The sequence below is a fragment of the Nipponia nippon genome, unplaced genomic scaffold (genome assembly GCF_047370975.1).
Source record: "Nipponia nippon isolate SJK-2023a ecotype South Korea unplaced genomic scaffold, ASM4737097v1 scaffold_5, whole genome shotgun sequence".
In the NCBI taxonomy this organism is placed as follows: Eukaryota; Metazoa; Chordata; class Aves; order Pelecaniformes; family Threskiornithidae; genus Nipponia; species Nipponia nippon.
The window spans coordinates 39,249,495-39,271,299 of NW_028262369.1; the positions used below are offsets into that span (position 1 = coordinate 39,249,495).

The 21,805-nt window shown below is 38.7% G+C and overlaps 1 protein-coding gene across 1 annotated transcript in view; it reads left to right on the forward strand.

The window, feature by feature from the left end:
- The first annotated feature begins 614 nt into the window (after window positions 1-614).
- BTBD8 (BTB domain containing 8) overlaps window positions 615-21,805 on the forward strand; it is a 41,351-nt gene continuing 20,160 nt past the window's right edge. Inside the window, exons 1-9 of the mRNA XM_087732212.1 lie at window positions 615-929; window positions 1,004-1,189; window positions 11,512-11,783; window positions 12,364-12,481; window positions 15,537-15,626; window positions 17,781-17,861; window positions 19,008-19,104; window positions 19,744-19,832; window positions 20,050-20,152. Of these exons, the coding sequence (XP_087588338.1) occupies window positions 820-929; window positions 1,004-1,189; window positions 11,512-11,783; window positions 12,364-12,481; window positions 15,537-15,626; window positions 17,781-17,861; window positions 19,008-19,104; window positions 19,744-19,832; window positions 20,050-20,152 (1,146 nt within the window). The 5' untranslated portion in view covers window positions 615-819. The remainder of the gene's footprint in view (window positions 930-1,003; window positions 1,190-11,511; window positions 11,784-12,363; window positions 12,482-15,536; window positions 15,627-17,780; window positions 17,862-19,007; window positions 19,105-19,743; window positions 19,833-20,049; window positions 20,153-21,805) is intronic.

Genomic DNA, 21,805 nt, shown 5'->3' on the forward strand with positions numbered 1-21,805 from the left:
TCAACAAGTGCCACGCTGCTGCACGTGTCGTCTCTTTTGAGCCACGGTTTCCCACACAGGTACTTGGCACGGCCCCTGCCGACATCTTGCTTGACGAAATCCTTGCAAGAGAGTGGACCGAGGGGTGCCGCCGGCCAAGTATTAGCTCGTGGCTGGCAACCTGCTTCCTTTCGTGCAGTTCGCAAAACCTGAGGAAGAGTCCCCTCGGTACGGTGATAGTGGTACTCATCTTGCCTTTTCCATCCGTGGCTGGTGCCTGCCTTCAAGGGTATTTTCCCCCCGAATATCTTCAGCATTTATCGACCGAAATGGTTACGTGCTGCTTTTACTTAAACTGTAAGGTTGGAAAGGCTGTTCCTTGCCTCAGAAGGGTGCTCTAAAGCCACTTTTACTGTCTACGCAGCAGATGGCTCCCTCCCGGCGGCAACCGAGGCTGGGGGGGGGCCGGGTGGGAAGGCCCCGCCCACCGGCCCCGCCCTCGCCGGGGGCCCCGCCCCGGCCGCGGGGGGAGGGCGGGGCCAGGCGGAGTGCCGCTGGCCCTCATTGGCGGGGGCCACTGCTGGCCACGCCCCCCGCGGGGGAGCGGGGAAGGCGCGGCGGCCGGCGCGGCGGGGCTCCCGCGGCTGCTTGCGAGCCGGTCCCTCAGCCGCCGGCGGGGCTGACGCTGGCGGGAAGGAAGGCGCCGCCCGCGGCGACAAGCGCTGTCCCGGTTGTTTTCGTGAATACGGCGGCCCGCCCCGTCGGCGTCGTCGCTAAGGGACCGTCTGTCAATCCCCGCCCCGCGTCCCTGCGGGCGCGGAACGGGGCGGCTGGCGGCACATGGCGCGCTGCGGTGGCGGCGGCGCGCCGAAGGGCCTCGGCCCGGCGGCGGTGGAGCGGCAGCAGCTGAAGGAGGCTCTGGCCGAGCAGCTCCGGCGGGACCTCGGCAGGTAGGCGGGGGGGCGGCAGCCGGGCCGGGGGGAGGGCGCGGCGAGGAGACGGCGGTAACGGTGCGCTCCCGCAGGCTGCTGGCGGAGGGGACGCTCTCCGACGTGACCATCCGCGTGGGCGACGCGCTGCTGCGGGCGCACCGGGCGGTGCTGCTGGCGCGGGCGCCGCGGCTCTTCGCCGGGCTGGGCGGGGGGCGGCCGCCCCGGGAGGTGCTGCGGCTGGACGGCGTGGGGCCCGCCGAGTTCCGGCGCTTCCTGCGGTGAGTGCGCGGCGGCGGGGGCGGGGGCGGCCCTCGGGCTGACGGGCGGCGGCTCCGCTTCGCTGCTACCCCTCCGGTGTCCCTCCTCTTCTTTTTTCCCCAGTGTTAGCACCTGTCCTAAAGCTTTCCCGTTCAAAGCGGTACCTTCACAGCCTTCCCGCGGCGTTGGCGGAGGACTTTCCTGTACCTTCCCCATCTTCCTCTGCCTTCGTCCCTCCGCTGACAGCGCGTGGGTATACTTGCCGCCGTAGCGTGGTTCTGTATGGTACGTAAAGGCTTTGTAACAGAACAAGAGAAAAAGTAGCAAAAATCCTGAATCCGTCCTTTAAAATTGTTTGTGCCTACTAGTATCCTCGTTAGCAAGGTTACCCAATGAAAAACAACAAAGAAAAGCCACTCCAGTGTCGCGTTAAAAAAAAAAAAAATAGTTACGGATTTGGAAACCTAGGAGGACTTCATTAAGTTAGATGAAGATGCGTCAAGTTAGAAACTGTGTGGTCATCACCGAAGCCCTGATGACCCGCGGCCTAGGCCAAACAAAGCAGAGCTTTCCCCCCCAACCTGGGATCCCAGAGCGAGCATCAGTGCAGCGTGCGGGCTGGCGGCTCCCCACCGACTGGCGCAAGGGCCAGCGTGTTTTCCCATCGCCAGCTATCAGCGTGCATCCGACATCTCGCTCGTCTTGCTCCAAACCTTCGGTGAGTGCATCGGGGGTGCTGGCTGGTACTGCCACCGGACCTTGCAATCCACCTTGCCCGCAAGTGCTTCGAATCCTTCTTTCAAAGAACTGGGCAGCGCTTGCTTTTCTCAGGTAAAGCTGTGTTGGTGCCGCCTGCCTTCTGTAAAACAGGGTTGGATGTTGGAGCCGACCGGCACTTCGGGGCGTGCACAGGAGCAAAGTGGTAGGCATTCCGGGATTTCGGATGAATTCAGGATGCGCCTAGAAAATGTATGCACTTGCAGGGTCTCGAGAGTGTTGGCAAGAAGGGGAAGGTGTTGCAGTTTTAAAGTTTAGTGCCTAAAATATAACCTAGGCTGACCTCTCCCTATTGATTTCTCTCATTCTCTCCTTAAATTTGTAAATAAGGCAGCAGGTGGCTAAAAATATGTATTCAGGGTACTAAAGTTATAATAAGTACAAAAGAAAACTTTTTGAACTGAGAGGAATATCTAAAACACAGAAGCATTGTAGTGGAACAGGCTGATAAACTGGCATTTGTTAGGTTACTGTCCAAGTCTGGCAGGAGCGTTATAAAACAAGTGGTAAGAAACAAAACGGCATGTTTTTGTCTCGTATTTTTCTTAACTCCGTTATTACTTTGATTCCATTAATTTGCTTCACATTCATGTAAGTGGTGGTACAGAAGACTTTCATGCAGAAGCATGATAATGCAAATTTTAAAAATTCCAAGTTATTTTAATTTGGAAATTGGGGAACAATTATTGGGAATAATTAATTATTTATACACTGTTATATCATTCCTTTATTTTCCTAATGTAAGCATGTAATATGCTTACAGTTCATTGATACTTGCATTCAATTTTGTCTGTTTGCTGGAAGGCAGGTAATGATCCCTAGAGTCCTGCATGTTCTCCAGAAAGCCTGGTATTGAAAAACATCTTTAAACTCAAAACAGCTCATCTAATTATAAACCTTTTATCTTTTCAGTGTGAGTTTACATTCTTCAAAGGAACCTCCCCATATATTCTAAGCTATGTATGAAGGGCGTTTTGCAAGATGGTTGGTTTTTCTTAACTTAGTCTTCAGTGCTGTTTGATACTTCACCTTTTGAGTCCTCTATGCTAGCACGTTCTGTGAAAAGGTGTGTTGCAGAATGCCCTGGAGTTTGACCACAGTGCTTTGGTCCTGCTTTGGACCCAGGAAAGGAAGCAGCTTTGGTTGAAAAGAGCCTAATTTCATTGTTGCACTGACAGTCATCAGTGCTAACATCTGTGGCTGCTGAATCTAAGTGGTTTCTTACTGTTAAGATGCAAATGAATTAGATCTTCGCAAATCCAAAACAGTGTCTTAAATTACAGCTTGAGGTTGACTGAAAGCTAGCCTAATTCTTGCAGCACGTGAATTGCCATGCTGAGTTGTAACAAAGACCTGTAGCTGCAGTTGAGCTTCGGAGAGAAAGTTGTAGTTTTCTACGGAAGTTCTAGGTTTTCTGGTTATAAATACTGTTTCCCTGTGGAATTGGAGAAGTGGAATACTAGTATAGTATTGAAGAGTTCATCAAAGCTATAACAAAATCTCATTCCTCTTCCTGTTTATATTCAGCTTTTCTTTTAGCTTCCCAAGTAAAAATCATCTTTCCTTGGGGATTTGGGGACTTTTTTCTCACAAGCTATATCTGGCCTGCATCTCAGTGAGACATACTTCCTTTGGGCCTCTGTCTCTCTTAATCGGGAGAGATGTAGGCTATATGTCATTTCTGTGCTGAAGACTGCGCAGCTCCTCTTGCCAAACTTCTGAGCATTTTTAAGCAGGATGAAGGACATGGTGAACTTCATGCTGATCCTTCTGTGTAGCCTCAGCATGAAACAGATGAGTACCTAAGCACTGCTCTGTTTCCCTCCCTATGATTGCACTGTCTGAGGGCACCAGCGAGAAACTGCTGGGCACCAGGAAGTGCAGCGTCCATATTGTAGGCACTGTTCACCCTACGTTTTTGCCCAATGAAGCTAACATAAAATTGACTCTGCCCTCCAATAGCCTTCTGTCACTCTTCGTAACACAACTAGAAAAGGGTCAACAGTTGCAGGTATGTCAATGGCAGGAGATGACTGCTCAGGCAGGGTTCTGCAGTTTGCCTCGAGAAGCAAGCAACTTAGCATCCCTGAAGGACAATAGCCTGTCACAGATCATTAGATCATTAATATGTTCCCTTTTGAGAGGCAAACTGCTTTTACCCTTTCAGTCGGAAAAGTATAGCTTTAGAAATAAAAATCTAGTTGTTACTCTCATTGTCTCCTGATATTTGTATTAAAGGGATCTGATTTAAGGAAGGACAGAGAAGGACCTAATGACAGTCAGATCCAGTTAAAAAAGCAATATATACAGATCAAATACAAAGGAATACAATTGTCATTGTGACATTTACTGCCACGGGGGTTAATTTGCAGCACCAGCAGTTGATTCAAAGTAGACCAGCCAAGGCTTCGACCTTGTTACGTTCGTGTAGTTCTGTATCAGGCAGTAGAAGGATGCTACATCTAGCTTCAGTGCAAACAAAAACATTCTTGAAGGCAAACTCCTAGACAGCATGATGACAGTAACTTCTTTCTGTAGACTCTATGCACACCTTTCCTTTGTTGAATAAATTTTAGGCTGTAGCAACTGCTATTAATACAACAGATACCCTATGGCACTGTTCCAGTTTAATCTGTCACTTAGTGACACCTCTTGCAATCTCATTGTTGCTCGTGTCTGTCAGAATCTTTCCTGTGTGCAGGGGAAAAAAGCCAAGCCAGAAGGTGGGGTACCTGTTGATATTACATGACAGCGGATTGACACTACAAAAGACGATGGCTTAGCTCTATTTTCAGCTTGACCTTCTCTTGCATGTGAGGTTTTCATAAAGCAGTTGCACCAAATACAGCACAACTCATTTGTGAATACTTGTTCTTTAAGTACAATTCCCAGTTACAGTTCCATAACATTGGATTACAAAGTAGTGAAAAAGGGAAACATTTCTTTACACAATTTATGCATGAGATTATTCTTACTGATTGCTAGATTGTCATAGTCCCCATTGGATACTGGCTGTTTTAGAGGAAGGAAACATGACTTCTCATGTACACTGAATTCCTTTACACTTATGCCTCAGCAATCTTACCCTTAATATCTAGGCTTCTGCATTCCCCTCTAATGGGTTATGACTGCAGACCACTCTATTTCAGAAGAATAGCATGTCTCCCATGTTCTTGAAATTTTGTGGGTGACACAGTTTACTCTGATATGATCCTTCCCTTTTATCCTCTTATCACTCGTGCCTGTTGATGTGGTGTACTCTACCATGCAAGGAGTATCTTCTCTGAGTGACTGATTCATGTAACTTGAAAACAAGCTAACTGCAAAAAGGGCTTTCTGTGGCACTTGCGGGTGCATTTTATGGCTCAACAACTATTCTTTTCCTTGCATTAACACGTAAGGGAATCAGCAATACAGCTGAAAAAAAATCATCCCTCCCAAAACAAATAGAATTAACAAAGCCCGCCCTATAAATATGGGCAACATGGGAAATTTGATGTAACTGTCTTAAACTTTGCGAAACGATAAATCCTGAATTGTGGAAGTTAAAATGCTCTGTAAAGGCTTATCTCCAGTGAACAGTGAAAACTGAGAAAGTTGAGAACAAATTATTGTGAACCAAAGTGCTTATTTCCCAAGTTAAGGGATTAAGGAATTTGTTCCTGTGAATAGCTAAGCTGTTCTAACTTAATGGCTTTCATTCATACAACCATATTCTCTGGTCTACTTAATGGCTTTCATTCATACAACCATATTCTCTGGTCTGAGTTTGTTACTACAGCACCAAGTTAGTTTGTTGTGGTTATAAATATGAGCTAAGCTAGTCATTGAGAATAATTAGACTTTGCTAAGCAAGGAAGGTGGGAGAGAGAGAAATAAGTAAGATACTACATAAGGAAGGTGGGAGAGAGAGAAATAAGTAAGATACTACATGCAGCTTGTAGTTTAGATTTTATGCTATATCTTGTTGGGGGACGAAAGCCTTCACCATGATGACCTGTTTCTTTTGATGAAAACAGGCTTTAAACACATGCCAGACAATGGTGGCTTTTTCTCCTTTCCACATACATACATAAAAGCAATTAGTTTGTCTTTTTTCTTGTTGGATTTTTTTTTAATCCATGTTTATATCTAATCTCAATTTCTCAGAGGAAGTTGAGAAGCTAAACTGTCGAGTCGCAGTATATTCGGTATGTGTGTTATTAACATCTTGCTGTGGAAAACATAGTATGCCATGGATTTATGCCTCAAGAAAAAAAAAATCAATTTATGTAAAAAATGGGTAGAAGTCTTTCACTGGGACCATGATTGCTTAAGGGCCAGATTCTTCTGCTGAAATGCTTAGCTTTCACAAGAAATAAGAAAACTTAATCGGCATGTGTGTGAGGCAGCGAAGCAGTTGATGTTGCATCTCATGAGATGAAATTTACTGAAATACTTGTCTCAAGAATCAATTAAGTTAAAATAACCATCTTAGCTGCAAAAATCAAGCAGACACTTCTTTTAGCAAATCTAAAGGGAGACAGAAGAATCTGAAGTGATTAAGGTAGGTTGAAGTTGTGCGTATGACATCCCTAACTTGAACTAACGAAGATTCACTGCTATAGGCGTATTGCTGAAATATTTTTGCAAGTCCACCAAGATTAAATGCAGTGCATGAGAGTATTATTTGCTGCAGTTGGGTTTGCTAAAGACATCAATGCATTAAAACATTGGGCAGGGAGTGGTTCAGAGACTTCTGACATTCTCAGTGTTATTTTAACAAAAGTTAATAGATCTTGTTTTTATTTTGGCATTTAATTGTGATAACACACAGCTTTGTTTAAGTAAAACTATATAATATGGTATTTTACACGTGTACAGAAGATATTTCAGTGCTAATCTAGTTACTACATGAAGTTCTGGTATGTGCTATACCGAGTTCCTATTGAAAACAACACACAGCATCTGTATAACTTGTAAATAAAAGAAAAACATAATTTGTTTTGTCTGTTTTCATTAATTGTGTTATCCCCTACATGACCAAGTAACTATCCTGTTTTGGGCATCTGTACTTGTACCTCTATGCTGAAGTTACCATAGTATCTTTTTCTCAGGGCAATTAAACTGCTGCACTGTCAAACAGGAGAATTTCCCCTTTTCATATGTGTTGGACTTCAGTGCTGACAGCTTCATGCTATCCATAGTATTTATGATGGACAAGTTTCTCATTTTCTGATAGACTTTAGCATTAACAATCAGTCTATGTTGCTAGCTGATAGAAAAATCACATCAAGATAGAAAAAAAAAAAAAAAAGTCCTCTCCCCTGGCATTAATGGCTTTTGTTCATGGCTTTGTGACCTCTTTACTAATGCTCTGCGAATCTGGGCATATACACAGCATATCCATAACAACGTGTACAAGATCCTGTCTGTTTAAACAGTGAGTGTCTAAGAACTCAAAAGCACTTCTCTAGTGACATCAATGATGTGTGTGTGTATGTATAACTTTAAGGAGAACGTGGGTAAGGAGAAGATGGCAGGTAACTCTCTTCTCCGGATAGGCTCTCAGTGAAGAACTCTCTCTCTGAGCAAGTGGAAGCTGCTGTAAGGACCACTTGAAAGGTGGATGCCTAATTAATTGAGAATTGTTTTTTATTTAGTTATTTGGTTAACATCTACTTGGGGACAATAGGAGAGGCTGTCCTAACAGCTTTCAGTAAAGTTTGGTGATGATGGTGTTAATTCCAGTGGCTTTCGGTGTTCTCGGAAGTAACAACAGAAATGGGTTCCTCACACTTTTAAATATGGTGTTTCATTAAAATAAAACCTGCCCTTTCTCACTTCCCTTCTTATTTGTGTTGTCTCCATGGTTACTAGTGGCACACAACATTTCTGTTTGGGATTTTGTCAGTCTTGCATACAGTGGGTGGCCCACAGTAAGGAAATGCACCTCTTGACTCAAAGGACCAAAGAAGGGGATCATAACTCAAAATTCTTTTTCGACTCAACTATTATCTTAGGAATTTTTGTGATCATGTTTTTTATACTTTTAGTGAGCTTAAAAATGTCTTGCTGATTCTAGTCAGTATTGGCTTTGTGGCTGTTCTGACAACAGAATTGCATGATTGTTCTTCTAATGAGACTGTGTGGTTTTCAAGACTGTGTGGAGTCATGCGTCTACAACTGATAGAAATAGGTGGGCCTTAAAGAGAGCTCTAAGGCTGAGAAACTTCCCAAAGAATTTAGCCTAAGTGATTTGGAACGAGAGGAGATAGAACTTCAGGACACCTTTAAAAACAAAACTGTGAATGACATCTTTAGATGCATAAAAGTAAGTTTGGTTGGGCTACTTAGCGTTTTCTTAGTACTTTGCAAACTACCCACAAAGTACGTGCTTTTCTTCAAAGTGCGTTTTGAGATGTCTATGTAGGCTTTGTGCTGTTATAAAACAAAATAACTCCCTACTGCTTATATGTTCTAGGAAGCTGTTTGGTCACAGCGAGTACAATCTAGTACTTTCCTGATCAACGTTAGGGATGTTGGAAGAACTGGAACATCTTTATGCCTTCTAAGACTGTTCAGATGACTACAAAAACTGCTCTCTTGAAAACACTTAGTTCAAAACTGGCCAAGCTCTAAGACCTCCTCATGGTACCTCTATCTGATTTAAAGAAGAAATGTATAACTATAGAATTGTAGTCTTCTGCACTTTAACTTACTAAACTAAGGTGTCACGTTGAATGATGCCTACTCAAGAGGTTTGGAACAGTAAAAACTATTCATAATTCTGCAGTAAGGGTCCTGGTTTCTTACAGCAGCTGTGTTTTAAAGAGATGGTTTTACATTATCACTAAGACATCTGAGCTCCAAGGTCTGAGCTATGCATTTTGCTGTGGATGAAAGATTTCCCTAGCTTTTGTTTATGCAGGAAGGTGCCATTTGATACTCTGTAGAAGACAGCCTAGAAAACTTCACTCTGCCTTTAGAAATGAGCCTATAAAATAAAGAGTGTTGCCAAGCAGAGTTTTCTATAAGGGGTTTTAGAAAAACTGCAGAATATTCCAATCTGGAAAGAACATCTAATGGGATTTAAGTGAGATAAAACAGAATTTCTACAAGATGTGCTAAAACCATTATTGCTGTCTGAAGCAGAATAATGGATGCCTTCATGAGTCTTTCAAAGTAGTAAATTTACAGTCTGTATTAAGCGGGACTCTAATATACAGATATTCTGCTGACTTTCTGGAAGTAATAAATCCAGGACTGTGGCTGGATTTTAAACGTTAACTTAAATAATCAAGGTTCCTTGACTTTTTACGGAAACAAACTTATTTCAAATACAAAAACTTATTTCAAATACAAAACCAGTTCCTTAGCTCTGGATTAAAAACATGCCACTTGTTTTATTTACAGAGTTCCTAGCTGTGGTAAGGGTGCCGTTTTTATTGACTTAAGCCCTAGTGATAATAGAATTGCATTCCAGAGGTTTGTTATGTAGATTATCTGAAAATACCCTGAGGATTCCCAGGAAATTGTTGCCTCATTGCCTAGCTTATCAGATTCCCTATGGATATGTTTTTCAGTTACTGGCAGAAAGTAAACAAGAATATTAAAATAATGACTTTATGGCAAAGCAGCGAATCTGTTGCTGCTAATTTTCTTTCTTCCTCAAAGTCAATTTGTACTGTCTTTACACGTTGAATACACAACAGCTCCACAGCAACAGAAAGGTGAATAAGTAAAGTTCCAGTGCAAATTTAACCTAACATGTTATGAATTGCAATTTTCTTTCAACAAACCTTTACTACTAGGTATCTTCCTGCAGTTTTTCACATTCGGTATGTGTTTACTGTTTGCTTCTGTAATTGTGGCATTTGCTTACATCTGCTGAAGATGCAGGGATAAAGTGGGAATGATTGGATTTTGTCCAGTAGTGGCATTGTCTATGTGACTTTAAGTGACATTTCTTGGAAGATCTAATGTGGAGAAACAGCTTGAAGACAAAACTTCAGAATACTGCTGTGGAATTTTGAAATCTCTGGGTTAATTGTGTTTCTACTCTGAATTTCTGTTCTTGAGTCCTACTGCCATAGAGCTGTAAAACACAGGTGTTAAGTACTGAGAAGCATAGTGAATGGGGAAAAAGTGTGGAAGTCATGGTCTTGTATTTTCTAAAGAACTACAAAGTTTCCTTGCTCCAGCAAGCAACCTGTGGTCCTGTTCTTGGTAATATGGCATGTTATTACATGTCTTTCTCTCATGCCTCATGCTATTGTTACGCCAGGTTGGAAAGCACTGTAAATATGAAAGCAATAGATGGTCAGGCCGAGTTCACAGGTTAGGAGTTCTGAAAGCACATACAGGTACAACCACATTAAAAACCCATGTAAAGAGAGTCCACCAATCTTACTCTTTCAATGTGAAATTTTATTACTCCTGTCATACGTTTTCCTGGCCCTTGCTTTCAAAATCTAATAAAATATTAAAATTCCCATTCCCCACATTCTTGTTTCTTGTCATTCGTTCTTGGTGAGAACCTGTATCATGTTCAAAAAAATTCTACCTAACTCAATCCTTTAAATACAGGACTTAAGAAAGAAGATGATTTCTTTGTATGTTTTCTCTGCCCCTTTAGAGGACAATGTTCAAACAGTGCTCAAATTACTATGTTCCCATATTAACAATAAAGCCTCTTTACCATGGAATGAGTGACTAAATGCAGATCTGTAAGTACACGTCTGCTAAATCCAAAGTAACTGTAGCTCTTCTGTTAAACTTTGCTAACTTCATCTATATGGTATGAGACCACTGATAAAGAACGTTATAAGTTCACGTTGACTTTTTAAGGCTCCATTAAGTTGCTGGAGTGCAGTATCTGTCTATAAATATGAGCTCTCCGCAGTCACAGACTGCGGGCTTTGTTAGCCTTTCCAGATCTTGAGCCAAAAATAAGCTGGTGAAACAGATGGGAAAGTGGGAAGCTGGAATTACTATATGGGCAAAGCTCTTAATCTTAACTGCAAATTTTCATGCTTTCAAGCACTTCCTTTGAAATTAAAATTTATATCTTTAATACCATTCATTTATATTTCTATACCATTCTTATGGTTTTGTACTTGTAAACTTGATGTGAGAAGGTTTTTATATTCTTGGGTTTGTAAATTTGATGATATTAAAGGACAATCAAATGCCTTTTCTTGGTCATACTAAGATTTATAAATCAGTCATCTGTCATTACTGATACAGCGTGCTTCTGCTTTTGCCAGTAGATGAGCTATAAAGAGCAGACAAAAGTTTCTTTAATTAAAAAAGCAAACTGAGGGACGGAAACTTTTCTTTCTTTTAATCTGATATTACATTCTACTTGTAATGCTTGTTTATGCTTTTTCAAGCATTGCAGAAATAAGTTTTCCAGAGATACGGTTTTTAAAAGGTGGGGTTTTTTTAATTATTATTAAGCACTGTAGAGTCCAGCTTTTGTTTTCTGGTCACGAACTTTGTTAGACAAAAAAAAAGTCTTTTTTTATTTGTTTGTTTTGATCAATTAAAAAATTACAGGAGTAAACTTAGTGTCATCTTCTAGGCTTGTATATTCATCTGATAAAAATCTTAAAGAAGCTGAGGAGCTGGCTATGATGAAAAAAGTATTGGAACCCAAATTAATACAAGAAAACAATGTTGCTACGCTTCAGAACGCTCAAACAAATGTAAATTGTCATGGAGATGGCAAAAGAACACCTGTTGATCAGAATACTCCAAGTGAAGCTGTGCAGAAAGAAGCTGCTTGTTCATCTTGTATTGAAGAGGAAATTCCAGAAGTAGTCGTTGATGCAGAAAGCAACAAAGACGCTGCAGGTAGGTTTGGAATTATACTTCTGTTTTGTGAGGATTTTGGAATGAGGAAACTGTTGTCTTATGAGGATTTTGGAATCTTTCAGAATCTTCCCTACTACAACTCTGAATGAAATAAGTAACATGAGGAAATGTGTAACTGCATCTTCACCAGAGGTGTTGGCTGCTACAGCTGTGTCAGTAAGATAGGATCAAGCAACAAATCTGTTCAGGCAGAACCTTGTAGCACTACATGACCCTGAACTTCTTTGGAGTCTACTTTTCTTTAATGCAGAGGTACCAGATCTCTGTAGAAAAAATGAACTGGCTACATAATCTTGCAAAGGACTAACACTAAGTAGCACTTCTTCTATAGATATTAAATATGAAGCATTAGTCAAATTTCCATTATCTCAAGCCAAAACAAGAAGTAAAATGCAAGGTCTGGAAAAACCTTTCAAGGAAAATCTAGCTTGAGTATGCAATATTAAAATTTTTCATTACGTCAGATTCTTCTTTTCAAATATTTTAAGTTGTCTGTGTACTGTCAATAGTCTAGCCTACACCGGACAAAGTGAAAATAGCTATTTCTCCCCACCTGCAGGTAATTCCAAACTAGAAACTGCATCTGTCTTAGGAGAAGACTTAATGATGCTCTACAAGAAGTGCTGTTGTCCAGATATTAATATTTGCATAGAAGGCAAAGATTTTCAAGCTCACAGGTACATAAGTATTTACTGTAAAGTTTTTCAACCAAAATCCTTCTAGTATAAAATGTTGCTGGTACTGTATATCTATAGTAAGTTATTGCTGGTGCTGTTATCTAGCTGTGAACCATTAGAGTTTTTAGGTCTTATGTGCAAAGTGGCCATACTTTGATACAAATGAAAACTATTTATGTCATTAATGGCAACTATTGTGAAAACAATTGCATTTTTAGCACTTCTAAGATTGCGACTGTAAACTCATTATATGAGTATACACTCATGTATAAATACTGCATAGGTTTTCTTTGCTAACCTTTTTTTAAATAATCTATGCTCTCTGAAGAAAATGAAAAATCTATTAATAAACTATTCAGCAGTTAACGATGAATAAAATTATCTTACAGGTAGAAAATTTCTGCAGTAGTAATTTTTTTTTTCCTGCTCTTCAGAATTTGTGCATACAGAATCTGATTTTACTTTCGTTATTTCAGTCATGTAGACATAAAGATTGTCAGCAGCCTTTATTAGGTCTAAAGTCCAAGACCATTTAAGAACGTTGGCTTATTGGACTTCTGTAGCTTGGGAAAGCAAATTAAAGCATCAGTACCACTCCTTGCACCTTTGATATGAGTCTGTTTGTCCTTAACATAACAAACTAGACAGCCTGTATTTTGTTGCCTTTGAGTATATAACTAACTGAAAGAGATTATAAAAACCTCCACTATTTTTAGTATTTTCTCAACACAAAACCAGTGTGGGGGTTATATTACTGACATTACAAACATCTTTACAGAAGATATGTCATAAGGGGGAGAGGGGGTTATTTTACTTTTAAATAATAGAATTAGGATATATACTAGATTTCCAGAATGTAGTATAGTTAGGCATGGTTTTTGCTTCTGGTCTACACTATAGGAAGACATGTTCTCAGGTCCATGACTTTGAGAAACAAATACTTTAATGCAAAAAGAAAGTCAACAAAACGATTCCATCAGCAGAGCTGCTTTGATTTAGGCCACGTATTGCCTGGAGCAATGTATATAGTCTAACCAGCCCCCAAAAATATGGCAGTAAATCACAGAGAAAACAAGGATGTTCTGAAACAGGCACAAGACTTGCTTGTTTTAGTACTGCATCATGTGAACAGTAGGAGTGAATAATGGAAATCTAACTTTGGGTATAACTCTGGTGAAAGCACCAGGATGATTTATTTATTTTAAGGGTTTTTTTGAAGTTCTCAAACAGGAGACAGTTTAAGCCCCCACCCTCTCCCACTCACTTATCTCGGTATTCCTTACTTTCTCATGAAGTCCTACGAACTTCCAATAGACTTCACAGTGTGAGCAGCAGTGCTCTGAGAAAGCTGCCAGGTTAGGTCTCCCTAGTGCTGTGTTGTATTCTTACAGAGCTCTGAATGGAGCAAGTCAATTTGTTCAGTAATAAACTTAGGGCACAAACCGTGACAGTAGGAAAGCACATATAAATTTACTTCCAATTCATTTGGTAGCTCCATGTATTTTATAAGTTAAAATTTTATCAATGTATGTTTAGGTAATACATACTTGTCCGTATTCTACGGAGCAGCAATCTTATTTAAAATGAGTCTTTGAAATATCCACTTCAGCTATGCCCTTGCAGTTGATCTAGCCCTGTTCATTACTAAAATGTATTTGGAAGAGGATGACAAAATTGGAGATAGTGTATTTCATATCTCCATGATATTGTGTTATTGTATCTTATAAAAACAAGATTTTCACATACTCAAAGTTGTGATGTAATATCCATTTACATGTGGACACATTTCACTGAGATATGAAACATTCTGTAAAAGTTTCATTATTATTGCTAGATGAATCACAGGAGGAATGTACGAGAAGTTCCTAATTTAAAGTATTGAGACTTCTGAAGCAGGAGGAGGGAAGAGAGATGAGAGATTCCAGAATATATAATGACTAGAAGAGAGACCATAAATAGCGTTCTTCTTACTTCTTCCTACGCAAAATGAGAGTGCTCTGAAACATTTTAAGAGCCAACAAATACATGTAAAAGAAAGGATTCTCATGCCTAATATAACGCTTTGCTTTTTCTGCCACAGGAAATAGATGACGTAAGGTCATTCTATAAATAATGGGAAGCTTAGTAAGTGTCAGGATAAAAGTGTATGTATGAGAATATTATCTGTGGCTGCAGTAGCCCAGATAAGATACATAAAGGCTAACACTATAACTGATGTAAATCTGGAAGGCTGAAATCATAAAGCAGTTTTCACCCACTGTCTTCTCTTCCTTTTTGCCCTTCCACTTCCACTTTAAGAAGCTCCTGTTGCAAAGGTCTTCTCATCTGGTTTTTTGAAGACTCTGATACTGGTGGAGATACTGAGCTACACAGACTACTGGTCTGGGGTTTCTTTATTGTCTTTGATGGAAGTAGTAGTAAATCGAATTAGCTCCTTTATGGCCAGTTATGCCTTTTAAATATACAAGGGTAGTAAGTCTAAACAGAAGTAATTGATAGCTCTTCTCAAATAGTGCTGGCAACACACATATTGTTGTATCATATGTTAGTTATCAAATCTGTTGGACTTTTAGGATGTGCTGGTAGGCAGCCAGTCAGTTTCGAGTAAGAGAAGTTTTATGCTTCTCTTTTCACTTTAATAATTACACATTTTGTAGTATAGAAAGAATTTAAGAGATTCAGGATGCAGTTATTTAGCTAAAATGGGGCTGTGTAAACAAGGTTATTTACTGGTATTTGGTAAAAAAAAAAAACAGAAGAAATAAATTTGTAATTTTATATTAAACAAAAGGAAAATGCTTATGATAATAATTTCCTCTGTGTGAATGTGAAAGTCATACTAGAAACAAACTTTAAGTGAGAAATTTAGAATACTGTTTGCTTTTTTTTTTTTCTTTAGCATATTTTGAAATTCCAAAAATACTGGAAGAAAAGGCATGCAGTACACAGATGACACCTTAATGCATAAAGGGCGAAGATTTAAGTCAATGTTATCAAAGAGTCTCATAATAAATATTTGTATCTAGTGGAATAATGTTTACTTTTTCTCTCTCAGGGCCATTTTATGTGCCAGATCTAGTTACTTTGCTGCTATGCTGAGTGGAAGTTGGGCTGAAAGCTCCCAAGAGCACATCACTCTTCAAGGGTAAGTGGTGTCTTTGCCAGTCGTGTGGGAGCAAAGGTAGGCAATTTAAAATCACTGCAAATATGTAACAACTGTGCTGTGTATAGAGTACTGAAGATTAATCTGCCTTGACACTTTTCTTCAACCTGATACATTTCCTGAGTACTGGTTTGACTTCAGCCTGTGAAGTGTATTTGTTAATGTTGTCAGATGGTTCAGGGAAGAAGTCTTTGTCATCAGCAGAAGAGTACTGCTCCTTTTTTGTAGAGTATGTTTTAGTATTCACAGTCTATTTTACAATTCTCTTCTTTCACTTCATGTTGTACATGTCATGAAAAGTATAATGGATGTCTGAACAGTGTCATTTATTTTCATACCTATTTGTACAATAAGAGTGTATGTATAATGTAAAGACAAATAAGCAATTAAATTCCTGAAACAGTGTTTAATAATGATATTTCAGCATCATATACTAAAACAATTTTGATGAGTGTGCTTGTTCGCAATGGCTTTCTGTGTGAGAGCTGAAAATAATGGAGCTGTACTTGTAGGATGAATATTTAAGACTTTGTAGATAAACTGGGGACTGCCAGGTTAGTTCTTTTCAGTATCAGAAAAATCAATTGAAATCTATTAAATTTTCTTTAAAAGCAAACTAATACTGATACTTGTACATGACAGGCATGATGTTGGCTGACTCGGGTTTCTTCAGAAGGAACTGTGTACTTTACAGTGTTGCAAAATATAATTGCTTGGCCAAGTGATACTTCCTCATATTTTCATAACTTTAGTTTTCTGTCAGTGTGATAATACTGCTGCAAAATCAGGAAGGTTATCTCTTGATTTGTTTATAACTTCCTAATACTTATAAAACAATACGCTTTTAATTGATTCCTTAGCTTTTATGCTATACATATTATGTTTTAGAGGCTGATAGTCAGCAATGACTCTGGTATTTACACTTCTCTCCCCGTAATTGATTTCTATATGGCTAAGAAATTTTCATCCCTATTTTTCAATAGAGGCTTCTCCTGAGAAGTACTTAATCTTTGTATGAGAGTATATTCTCATGCCAATGCCTCATAATTTCTGTTCTTAAGAATCATATCCATTTATTTTACCTTTTCTAGTTCAGTTTTCTGCTTGGTGCAGATTTCTATGCTGTCTTTTTAAACACTTATAAATAAAATACATATGGCTTATTCTGAAATAATGAAAATTCTGCCTCAGATAACAGCTGTCAAGACTGTGGGGAAACTCGTTCTTGCTGATTTTATGGCTATCGTGTACTAATACATAGAGAGACAACTGTGTTGATTTTGCTTCTTAGCCTGTTGCAACCTTTTTTTCCCTTTTGTTTTTATTCATCAATGTCTGTTGCTTAAACACGTCTAATGTTTTAAAGGGTCTTAGCTCAATCTGCATGACTATATTCCATTTATACTAATGTACACAGCATTTGTGGGTTCTGAAGATTGCACGCCAAGACATACATACATTAAATACATTAATGTATTGTTCAGGAGATCGTGTCCACCATTTCAAATAGATATTCCGTGCCTTTCCCTGTTATGGTGCTGGGACAATGCAAGGATACAAACACAACTCTGTGTAGAAATTCTGTATTTCTTAATCTGAATCTAAGCATAGAGACTTTTTCTAAATATTTTGAGATGCAACAATCCCGCTTAGCGTTGTAGTAAAACTATTAAATGTATTTTTATTGTGGGAAAAGCTTGAATATATTCCTAAAATCAAGAATTAAAAATAATTATTATAAAACAATTTTTAAATATATAGTTGCTTAATAATTGACTTATTACTTGTAAAGAGCTTGGAGATGATGAAAAAAAATCCTTTCTGCATTTATCGGTGTAAATAATCTAGATACTAGTATTAGTCTGCTTATGATTTAATTTCAAAGATTTAAAGTATTACAAAGTTTCAGTAAGACTATTGAGTAGCAAAATTCACCCAAAACATAGTCCAGTCAGATATTTTTACATGGCAGTAATCTTGAAAATAGCTTTAATTTTATCAGACCATTTACCTTCAATTCACAGAATGGCTGGATGACATTTGAGCCTTTTGACCAACTTCCTTTGGCTAAGAAATGTGGTGGGTTTTATTCTGGACATGTCTTTATTTGTATTTTTTTTCCTTTCTTTTTTGCAGCATAAGCCATGTAGAAATGAGTGTCATCTTGCATTTTATATATGGAGGTATTCTGGACTTCCCAGACAAAGTTGATGTTGGGTATATGTCAACTTTTATTAATTGCAGTTTGTGCTTGTTCTGTATTTTCTCAGTTAAAAGTCAAAAGGAAAATTCTTCACGTAGTATAAATAAGACAAAGATGTCAAATACAATGATCATTACACCTAAACATACTTGAGGGAATTCCAAAAATAAAGCTGTTGAAGAAATCTTGTTTATTTGGCAGCTACTGGAAAAGGTGGGCCAGACGTTTTTGGAATGTTATGTAAGGACAGCGAGTAACAGGAGGGTGTTTTATACCAAAATAATTCCCAATTTGCCTGTACCTTCCTTTTAGTTTTCAGAATAATATGTACAATGTGTGATAATATATAATAGTTAATATTTGGAATTTATTTTTAAATAATCATTTGAGTCGATGCGAAGGCTAAGTAGTTAGTCTTAGATCCATAAAAGATGATATATAGCAACCAATGTAAATGTTGGCATTTTCTTCTGGGATAGTTTTTAATCACAGTTTTATACATAATCCTGAACTAGTGAAGTAAGTTCTGAAATGTGTGAATTATTCCCTGAAACCACTTATAGATTAGCTGTTCAAACACTACAATTTCTTAATGTTAGGAATTGTTGTTCAAAGCTTATCTATCTAAAATAAAAATATGGAATTGTTTATAATATGCCCCAATGTCAATGTTCAGGTAATAAATTGATACAGAAAATAAAGCTGTGGTATTGATTATTACGTAAAATAATTAATAGTTTGCTCGCTGTGCTTTTTAGTACTTGGAAGAGACATAATTATTGATGACATCGTATCTAAGAACATTTTATATAATCCTTGGAAAAAACCTATAAAATGCCAAAACTCTGCTGGCACAAATATGTTTTTCACTTGCTACCCTTAAAATAGAGAAACTGGGAGTCTTCTAAACAGTTTCTCAGCCAGCGGCTGAGGCTTACTTTTATATAGACTGGACCCAGTGATTGGGAGATTATTACTAGGTCAATACGTGTTCCTCTTTGAAGATTATTCTTTGGCAAGTTTCACACTTGGTTATCAATCTATTTCTGCAGTAAATTCTGACTGAACAAAAAGGTGAAATTAGCATGCAAATTGTCTTGTAAGCAAAATGCATATATTAAAATTATTTTTGATTCCTGTTGCTACTGCTTTCTCTTTAGTCGCATGTTGGGCATTGCAGACATGTATGGGCTAGACGGGCTGAAAGAAGTAGCTATCTACATTTTGAAGAGAGATTACTGCAATTTTTTCCAAAAGGTATGTCAGTTCTCATGCTACCTGGTGAACCGTAAAGCCTAAGAAGAATTTTCATTCTATTACTTACATATCATATTGACGAGATACTTAACAACTGTGTGGTCAAGGTGTTAGCTTAATTCAACGGACCCTATTCTTATGTGTAAATCTGCTGAATTCACTGGGTTTGATGATGGGAGTAAAGCCTGTGGTATCATCCACCTATTTACAGAAGCTTATAAACCACAACTGATGAAAAGCAGTATTCCACATGATCAATTCAATATATACATGGAGTATAATTTAACACATTCCATTGTGTATGTAATTGTTCTTAATAGAAATATGGAAATACTATATATATGCATATCAGATTTCATGGGCATGTATTTAGCAAATATTTCTGTTCAGTTAAAGTTAGTTTAAAAACACACAACTGCTTAGAGTTGAGCATTTTCATGCATTAGGCTCGCTAGGCTGAATACTACTTTACTGACATGTGTGGAAGCAGATGACTTCCCTATCCTGCATAAAGGCAAAGAAACTTAAATACCATGGTTGCTAACAGTACTTCTGTTTGAACTGAAGATTTTTTTACTTCTTTATAGTTTCTATAAGTCAGAACATACAATAATTGTGATAATTTGCTAACAACTCTAGCCTGTTCCTGGAAAACAGCAACCTGTACTAGAATGCATGGCTATTGCTCATTCACTGGGAGCGGAAAACCTATATGCTGCTTGCATGAAGTAAGTAAAATAAAATAAATTACGGTGTATGTTTTTAATTTCCCTGCTTTCTGTTGAAATTATTTTACTTTGCAAGATTGGGTTTATTTTGTCATATAAAATGTTCACATTTTAGACATTTTTTCTTCACAATACTTTAGAAGCATCACTGATGCTAACAAGTGAAGATAGAACATTTTTCATCTTCCTTACCTAAGAAAGGCTCTTTTTTCAACAGATGGGTAGGAAAACATTTTGCAAAATGTTTGTCAGAGAGAAGCTTTGCCAGTTTACCTACTGAACTTCAGAACAACTGTCTTGTTATGTTGGTTAACTCTTTGGTAAGTAGCATATAGTGTGCTTTATATAAAAATAGAGCAATTGTAAATTTTTTCCTTATTTAGCTGTGCAATGTAATTTATGAGAATAAATATAGTATTTTAAATCTGTAGTGCACTTATACTATGTAAAAGTTCCCATTAAAATAACAATTTAAAACCAGATTTTGATGTGCAGATGTTGTTATGCTTCATGGCACACAGCCTAGTGATAATCACATCAAAGTCCAGCATAATAATACAAAATAAGTTCATGAAACACAGCTGTGACATCATAGCGCAGCATTATGCATTCAGATAGTGAGGAACAGCAAATTGCTGTATCAATTTCTATGTTAGGTGGCGGCATATATTGTTTGTGATGGTCTTTTCCTCTTTGCCTATATTCTAATCTGGAAAAAATGTACTTTTTTTCAGACTTAAGGTGATCACTGGTCATCAGTGATCACAAGCCATTTGTTTACAGGCAAGCTGACTTTTCAAAAATAAAGTACCAGTATAGTATACATATCTTCTGCTTCTCAGACAACAGTACTGAGTTGGTCCCCTCAAAGCTCAGCGTTCATTTTTTGTGGCACATATTTACATTGTTCCAATTTAGATCTGCTTAAACTTAAATACTTTGTAATTGTGTTTCTGTATAAAACTACCCTCAGAGCTGACTTAAAAGTAACGGATTTGAACTAGACCTGTTAACAGCAATTTGGCCCAGTAATTAGCCTGTAAATACACAGAATAGTAACAGAAATATGAAGAGCAGGTAGGAGCTAAAGGTAAACCTGTACAGCCGCTGCCAAGCATGACTGTATGTCTATGTGATGGTAATGTGAATTGGCATACAGAAAGTTTAATGTAGCTAGCTCAGGTAACATTCACAGGATGATTTTGGTTCTAGCACACACCAGACAGCAAAGTATGCGACGACTCATATATCTCATGCTGTCCTTGTCCCTGTCTCTCTTACTGTTGTTATCCAATCTACATAGCTCAGGTATGGTGACCCACGTTGCCAAACATACCCCTAGTTCAAGAGATGTACTCTTAAATGGTTCTGGCCAAGAACTGCCCCTCATTGAAAGGGCTGTGAAGGCTTGGGACTGTTTTTTCTCAGGACTTCTTTGATGGAGTACTTACCCCCATCAAGTGCCGAGGCCAGCAGGTCAGCTGTGAGTGGCGGCTGCTACTGCATATCCTGGTGAAAGCCTGAGAAACAAGAGATTTCAGGGCTATGTGGCTGTACCAAGAGAAACTTGAGAGTATCTACAGTTACAAAAACTGAACAGTTCTTCTACCAGAATACATAATTTCTAACAGAATAAAGATAGTAGCTATAGCTCTTAAGATACTAGGTGTTCTGCCATTATATTAGATCAGTATATGCAGTTGTTCCTAGAGTATATACATAGCTTTTTTATGTCATATATTGTATAAATATTTAAGAAGTTTTAAGTAAGGTTTTTAGGATGATAGATCAGTTCATTCTGATCGACAGATCAGAATGTTCTACAGGTGTTCATAGTTACACCACCATGCATCTCCAAACTAGCTCAGGTGTGTAGTGTAGACACAGTTCTAGGCTCCCCTCCAGGCACCCTTGTGCAACATTATCAGGACAGCTTAAAGGTAAAACTAAGCCACTTCAGGCCTTCCTTACCC